This window comes from Phalaenopsis equestris, unplaced genomic scaffold (genome assembly GCF_001263595.1).
Source record: "Phalaenopsis equestris unplaced genomic scaffold, ASM126359v1 Scaffold000002, whole genome shotgun sequence".
NCBI lineage: Eukaryota > Viridiplantae > Streptophyta > Magnoliopsida > Asparagales > Orchidaceae > Phalaenopsis > Phalaenopsis equestris.
The window spans coordinates 22,589,107-22,596,874 of NW_018164444.1; the positions used below are offsets into that span (position 1 = coordinate 22,589,107).

Genomic DNA, 7,768 nt, shown 5'->3' on the forward strand with positions numbered 1-7,768 from the left:
TTCAATCTTCATCCTCCATGATATTTTGTTTTGCTGCCCGCAAAGCTTTCAAGATTATCTATTGAGCCAACAGATCTTTTACTCTTGTTTGCCACATCCGAAGTTACCAGTTCCATCGAACTTCACAACATCGAATTTTATACCATAAAATATCATTTGAAAATAACTTCTGCAACAAATTATTATGCAAAAATTCCTCTCCAAATCCTTGCTCAGAAGCTTTTCAAAAAGGAAAAGAAGGATTGAAAAAACCCTTAATTAAGTTGTCTTAATTAAGCCTTTTTTTAAAGAAAAGATTGAAATATTTCCTTAATTAAGTCCCAATTAATTAAAATATTTCCTTTAATTAATTGAATCTAAAAAAACTTTACTTTTTTTTCACAAAAGAATCAATCATTCTTCGCAGCCTCCAACAAAGAAAATCTTAATTAAGTTTCTTCGCAAAAGAATCAATCCTTCTCCGCAGCCTCCAGCAAAGAAAATCTTAATTAAGAATTTTCTATAAATCAACTTAATTAAAAATAAATTTATAAATTTTCCTTTAATTAAGCAATTAAGCTGAATTCAAAAACTTTCCTTCCAGGAAATCAAAGGAGAAATTTTCAGTTCCAGCTCCATGCAGCAAAAGAAATTCATGAGAAATCTAGTAGAAATCAAAGATTCTTATATTCCTTTCTCGATTGATCCGGCTCCCTGTAGTAAAGAAAATTCCTCTGTTCAGCCGCGCGAGCTTTCTCTGTCTCGCGATCCTTTTGTCGAACCGCCCAGAAGAATCCTTTCCAGCTGTAGTCTGTCTGCCCAACAGCTTGCCGCCAAAACGCCTTGTCGCCTCCACGCAGGAACCTCCTTGTTCGCGCCTTCTTGCAGCGACAAGCGATCCGTCCAGAATTCTTCTTCGCTGACATCTCTCCCTGGTCCAATCTACCGCGAAATCCTCTGCAAGGCTCTGTTCCCTGAATTCCAAGCATTCGTATATGATGGAATCGTCCAAGCCCCGCCAAACACCTCTGCCAAAACAACCAATTCTCCTTCGTCTCTACGCCGATCTCTTTTCTGCCCTTGAACCTGTATCTGATACCACTTGTTGAGAAATTAGGGCAAGAAAAAATATGAATTGACACAAATCCAAAAGAACACAAAGATTTAACGAGGTTCGACAAAGATGTCTACGTCCTCGGGAGCAGAACGACGAGTTCTTTCACTATTCAGAAAAGAGAATACAAAAATTAGGGATACCTCATGGGGTTACTAACATGTCTATTTATAACCCAAGGAGTAAACCCTAAGTACAATATATAATTACAACATTACCCATGTACCGTACAACGGAGCGTTGCCCCTGCACTCCCAACCCACATAACTTCCCGATTTGGACAGATTCTTCTGCTCCCCTCCGCCCCGCTCCGATCCAGCTTCTGTCCTTTTATATAGTATACGAGTCATATCATAACACAAACCCTCAGTTCCATTTTAAAACAAAATTCATGTTCAAAAGCCTGTATTTAGCCATATGTTTCATGTTAAGATAAAAATATATGTGTAAACCCTCTGTTCCATTTTAAAGCAAAATTCATGTTCAAAAGCCTGTATTTAATGTTAAGACAAAAACTAAAATTGAAAACTATATGTTTCATGTTAGAAAATTCATATGTTAGGAGTATATTTCATGTTAGAAGAATCATGTGTTAGGGCTATGTTTCATGCTACAAAATTCTACTTTTAGTTTCATATTTCATGTAAAAAAGAAAAAAATGCGAGTTGTGATCCTATGTCTCCAAATGTATGTTTGCAAGTTGTGATCTTATGCAATTTTACCCATGTTTCAAAGTTTTGGTTTTTATGTCTTTTTAATGCATGTTAGCAAGTTGTGATCTTATGTATTTTCTATGCACGTTGGCAAGTTTTCATTTTACGTATTTCATGCAAATGCATTATGTGACCTTGGGATAATTTAAAATACATGGATGATACTTTCATGTTTGGAAATAGTTCTTTCCACGGGTTGAAAATGGATGAAAAGCTCTGTGAAGCACATGTCATAATAACTGATAAAAAATAATAATATTTTTTGAAATATACAAATTAATTGTGCTATAAAGAAATTATTTTTATAAAAATATACAAACTAAACGTGTTATAAAGTAATTATTTTTTTAAAAATGTGATAAAAAGTAATTATTCTTGTAAAAATATAAATGTGACAGAAATTAATCATCTTTATATAAGTTTGAGTGAGCTCCAAATGAGAAAATAATTTTATATGGTAAAGTGAGTTTATATATTTTCTAAAATATAATATAAACTTCTTTTTAAGACTTGAAGTCGTTATATAATAAAATTTTTATTAAATTACAAAACTAAGGTACATTGTTTTAAGACAACTTCTCAAAAAACAATATTAATAAAATCACTTCATAGAAAATCTCTTTAAAACCCAAATAGAATTTTCAAAATAATATTTTAAAAAAAAATCTCTTCAAAATAATCTTATTTTCAAAAATAAATAAAATCTAATAAAACTTAGCAACATCATTTTCAAAGACAACATTTTCTTAAATATGATCTTTATTAAAATTTTCTAGGTGAAATTCAATGAAATTTTTCAAAAGATAATATTTCCAAAGGGATGAAACTTAAATAAAGACAAAATCTTTTAAAATAAAACTGTCGGCACTATTTTTGGTGTGGGGTTTGAAGATAAATTTAGCAAATACATTTTTTTAAGAAATACCTGAACAATAACTTGTTTTAGATAAAAATTATAACTCTTTCAAAGATAAAATTTATAAAAATTTTTTTCTAAAACTATATAAAAAAAAAACCCATAAAATAGAATAAACATTCATAAAAGCTCACTAAGCATCTAATGTCAAATATGTCATCAACAAATAGATCTATACAAAGAAGAGGGAAACAGTCCTTTAGATAAATTTAGTTGAAACCCTTATAATAAACACATTTTATCCGAACTCCGCTAGCCTCTGCCACTACAATAATACTTGATAAATAAGTGGGCAGAATTCCCCTTATAGATAAACCTAACATATAAGAGTTTCTCAATCTTTAACTCAATTGTTTATCGACTGAACCTAACATAGAAGTGACTGGTTTAAATAACAAGGATAGTTGAGAGAATATGTAATTGTTTCGGGATGAACCCAAGACATACCAGATTAGAATGTATCACAGAGAGACTAAGGTATTGTTTCAGAATGCACTACAGTTCCTTTCAATTAGAGCGAACGCCGACGCCTGAAAATTTTTTTATTTGGTGAAACCTTTCAAATTGCAGCAGGCCTCTTTCAGTCTGACAAACACAACTCTTAAAAGAAATTGACGGATCAGTGATGCTACTTCAAATGAAATCTAATAGAGAGTCTAGGCAGCTCGAACGAGCTTGGAGTTGTAATTTCACTTATTAATCTTACCATGCGGTGACCATATCGGCAGCTCCGTCTCGTCTCTCTCGTCGGAACCCTTTTTTTAAGCGAGCGCGACGTTGCTTTCAGAGCGCGGCCGCTTCCGGTAAAAACGCCGAGACTAACGAGGAGAGAGAAGGCGTTGCAGCTTTATATATATTACTCACCATCAACCTTTTCTGCTCTCTTTTTTTCCGCCGCACAAAACTGCGTTTGCTTCCAAACCTCCTTTGAGCTGAGCTGAGCAAGTGTATACGGTTTCCGGAAGACTAGGGTTTCGCTTCCCTCGTCGCCGGGGAAATAGGTTCCGATTTGGAGGCGGACTGAGCAATTTCTGCGGAATTGGGGCTTTCGATTTCGCGGATCTGATCCTGTTCCGAACAGCGGCGATTATGGAGCCGGCGCGGTGCTCCGGCGTGGGATCTGGGAACTCCGGAACTTACGCGACGGAAGTGACGGAAACATTTCGTTTCGAGGAGGAGTCCGCGCCAAGCAGTGGAGCTACTCCACGAACTGGATCCTAGTTCCTCCCGCGGCTTCCGCCTCGGGGATCCCAAGGCAGTCCGACTTCCGCTCCGTTGCTCGCCGACCTTTCCCTCCAACGCTGCCCTAATTGAGCGCGCCACCAGATTTTCAGTCTTTGCTAACTCCGAGGACTCACCGGAGGCCAGCTCCGCCTTCCCCTCCAACTCCGACGGCGATCACTCCCCGAACACTAAATCCGACCCCCCTGACTCCGAGCTGAAGCCCCAGCGCCCGGTGAAAAGAAAAGAATCCGAGAAATCCTCAAAGGTAATCTCCACATCTCAATTTCTTCTGCTAGTTCACCTACCGTTTCCGATCACAAGAGCCCGTCGTTCTTCCAGACCAAAAATCCATCGAAGAAAGGAAAATCCGCCTCCGCCGCCGGTGACGAGGGTTCTCCGGCGAATCCAGACGGGGAAAAACTACCGTATGTTCACGTCAGAGCTCGCCGAGGCCAAGCCACTGACAGCCATAGCTTAGCCGAGCGAGTTACTCTCTAATCACAACTATACTCTCCATAATTCATAATTAATCCCATAATTAAACCCTCACATTTTCTAATTACACCTTTTTCTCAAAAGGCAAGGAGGGAAAAAATAAATGCTCGGATGAAGCTGCTCCAAGAGCTCGTCCCCGGGTGCAGCAAGGTTAGATCTGTAATTACATCTCTTTACTTTTTAAATTACTTATTTCTGTGGATATCTGTGTAAATATTTGAAGGTATTAGAGAAGTTATAGGGATATAACGCTGGTAAGACTCAAATATTTCTAGTATAAATGCACTGCAAGGGGGTGGGGGGGGGGGGGGGGTTTTATTTTGTATAAATTTTTTTTTATTCCGAGAAGGTGGGCCGTGTAATTTCTGTAATTTAGGGGAAAGTTTCTCCCGTGCAGATCTCCGGTACGGCGCTGGTGCTGGACGAAATTATCAACCACGTACAGTTACTGCAACGGCAGGTTGAGGTACGATCTTTGTATAATCTTTTCTGTATAATCTTTTCGTGCATGTCCAAATTTGTTGGGCAAATTATAGATAATTTTTTACCGGAAGGACCTTCCGGTGAGGGCGCCGGGGTTGGTTTTGTCATTAATGGTTTTTCAGCTCCAACTGGCTTTTCTGCAGATCTTGTCGATGCGACTTGCAGCGGTTAACCCTAGGGTGGATTTTACGGGGCTGGACAACCTTTTATCAGCAGAGGTAAAAAAAGGAATCCCGTCTTTAATCTATTTTTCATGAGAGCCCTCTTTCTTGTGCGGAATTAGCTTGAATTCATGGTTTGGCGGAATTTGCAAATGTGGTAAATGAAGCGTGACACTTTTATACCACGCAGTGATTTTTCTGAAGATTGGGGATAGATTTGTAATGTAGTTTAGTTTTGTTTAAAATCTTGTCCAGTTCTTCCTGAATAGTAATTGCAACAGTTTTTTTTTTTTTTTTTGAAAATGTTACGTGACAGGGGATCACAATTTTATTTAGGGGGGCATATGGAGGGCGGTTAGCTATCCCGTTTTTTGGGCTGAGTTGGGGTTGGCTTGAGCTAGATTTTGTGCAGCTCAAATTGTCTCGTGGTTCCTTATATTCAATTCGAGCTGACTCGAAATTGAATCTATCTCAATTTGGCACGAAATTGAAATGAGTTTGGATCAAATTGAGTTATTTGAGGCAATTTCAGCTTGGAATCAGCTCGGTCCGGCTCAAATTGAATATAAGTTGTTCAAATTGAGTTATTTGGACCCATTCAAACTTTAAATCGGTCTAAATTGACTTGTGACTCGTAATATTACATTTCAATCTCGAGTCAATTCAGAGTGAAAATTTTTTATCTTATATTGGCCTATCCGAGTTAAGACTTAATCATATCACCCAATTCCTATGCTTTTTACATGTTTATCACCAAAACTTGTTTTTTTTTTCTTTTTTGCATTTTATATTACTCAATTTTTTATATTACCTAGTATAACATATGCTTAAAAAATTGTTTAAAAAATTGAAGTTTAGGGGTCAGATATGTAAATACATGAATTAAGTGGCATACATGCAGAAGAAAGAGTACTTTGGCCGCATGGGTAAAATGCGAGGAAATAATGCGAGAAAGGAGAAAGGCCTTACGAACGGACAGCTTTCTCTTCTTCATCCCGAGGAGGGAATGACTGAAAACGTACCAACACCTTAAAAAAAAAGGAAAATTTAATCTCCAGCATTCCACTTCCAACGCAGATGATTAAAAAAATCATATCTTTATTATTTATTTAATTTTTCAACGCAGTGCGGGCGGGTCAACGCATCGGGCCACGCTCCGGGTTGGGTTGACGGTAACGGCGTCATGCGCCGGAATCAGCATTACGACGATCAACAGATCTGGCACGTAGATCTGGAGCAGCAGGAGGAGACGGAGCAACTCTCCCACCACCGCCACCACCACCACCGCGTCTTAATCAGCGGCAGTAGTAGCGGGAGCCCCCCGGGGACCTCTCTTTTCGGTTACGATCCCTCAGCTTCAGGTAACCCACTTTTTGAATTCGGTTAAGTTACTATTTTATTATCTTTTACATAAAATAAAATGTGTAATATGTACGAGGTGTTATTTATAGTATTCCGATGTTGTTTTATTTTAATAACAACATAATATCACCAATAACATCTAGAATAATAGCATCTGCACTTAATAAGGATGCAATAATTTCTTGGTATGTGGGGGTGTAAATGAGTTCGAGCCAGCTCAAGCTCACGAGCCGAGCTTATCTAGCGATGAGCTCAAGTTCAAGCTTGCCCCAATTTGGTTCGTTGGCTTGCGAGCCTGCTTGATTAGCCTACCTCTAATCATTTCGCTATGTTTTTTTGGTGAACTGTATGTATTTTCTGACGAGATCACCTAAAAATTGAATTTTTAATTCGAATTTATGAGCTGGCTGCTGCCACTACGAGCTCGACTCGAGCTAATAATTTGGCAGATTAGCCTGGCTCGATAAGCGTGTGGCTCGGTTGTGTGTATATAAATTTCCCAAATTTGTGGTTTTCCTATACATGTGTTTACATATAGAATAGCCAAACTTTAATAAACATAATATTATATCAAAATTACCTCGTGTATGCACAGATTTATGACTAAAGTGTTGTAATTTTAAGTATAATGAAGTTCGGCTTAGATATTTTGGAACCCACTTTCTTGCATTGGATGCCACGTGGCGTGATGGATTATGAATTTGCATGGGGCCCACGATGGGGCGGGCGGGGTGGTGGGGGTTGCATGCGGTGGCCGAGAACAGCTGTGAGGGTGGGGACTTTGGAGAGGGATTTTAATCTTTTTAGGTAGCGAGTAATTTGGGTGGTGCGGTGCTGACCAACTCATCGCGTAGGAAAACGGAATAATGGGGCCCGGGCGGGTACGGTGGGTGCATTATTCGGTCCCCCTTAAATATGGATATGTTTTTTAGAAGACTTTGAAAGGTGATTGTTCAGTTTTAATTTGCAGTTTTACCCTCCCATCCTAAACCCTAAAAATTATTGTGTACATTCACCGCATAAAAACACTCCCGGTACCAAAAGTGTACGACAGTGGACCCAAATTCTAATTGGACAGCTTAAGCAAGATGCTTATAAGAGCTCCCTTCTGAGCATTTTGGTCCGCCCTATTCTTGTAAACAATGTGTAATTCTACAAAAAAAATAATAAGAAATTATGGGGGGTGATATGTAAAAGTGTGATTTATCATATAAGCCCAAATAAGCTAAAGAATATAAATAAAATGGTATGCGAAGCAAATGTTTTTAGACAATATTGAAATTCTGCATTATATATATATATATATATATATATATATATA

The 7,768-nt window shown here is 38.1% G+C and overlaps 2 protein-coding genes across 2 annotated transcripts; both read left to right on the top strand.

Annotated features, from left to right (window-relative positions):
- Positions 1-3,811: 3,811 nt before the first annotated feature.
- On the top strand, positions 3,812-4,424 carry LOC110035097 (transcription factor bHLH48-like). Its single transcript, XM_020739373.1, has 2 exons — positions 3,812-3,900; positions 3,944-4,424. The coding sequence occupies exons 1-2, from the start codon at positions 3,812-3,814 to the stop codon at positions 4,422-4,424; spliced, it is 570 nt and encodes a 189-aa protein (XP_020595032.1).
- On the top strand, positions 3,908-6,487 carry LOC110017880. Its single transcript, XM_020715033.1, has 7 exons — positions 3,908-4,211; positions 4,286-4,432; positions 4,526-4,591; positions 4,839-4,907; positions 5,068-5,142; positions 5,987-6,103; positions 6,212-6,487. Exons 3-7 carry the CDS (start codon positions 4,553-4,555, stop codon positions 6,470-6,472), a joined length of 561 nt encoding a protein of 186 aa, XP_020570692.1. The 5' UTR covers positions 3,908-4,211; positions 4,286-4,432; positions 4,526-4,552; the 3' UTR covers positions 6,473-6,487.
- Positions 6,488-7,768: the final 1,281 nt, after the last annotated feature.

Bases quoted from the DNA above. Each gene is read 5' to 3' on its own strand.
- LOC110017880 (XM_020715033.1), top strand. From the start codon at position 4,553: ATGAAGCTGCTCCAAGAGCTCGTCCCCGGGTGCAGCAAG. The intron at 4,592-4,838 runs GTTAGATCTGTA...TCTCCCGTGCAG, and splicing joins TCGTCCCCGGGTGCAGCAAG to ATCTCCGGTACGGCGCTGGT. The intron at 5,143-5,986 runs GTAAAAAAAGGA...GCATACATGCAG, and splicing joins ACAACCTTTTATCAGCAGAG to AAGAAAGAGTACTTTGGCCG.
- LOC110035097 (XM_020739373.1), top strand. From the start codon at position 3,812: ATGGAGCCGGCGCGGTGCTCCGGCGTGGGATCTGGGAACTCCGGAACT. The intron at 3,901-3,943 runs GTCCGCGCCAAG...ACTGGATCCTAG, and splicing joins ACATTTCGTTTCGAGGAGGA to TTCCTCCCGCGGCTTCCGCC.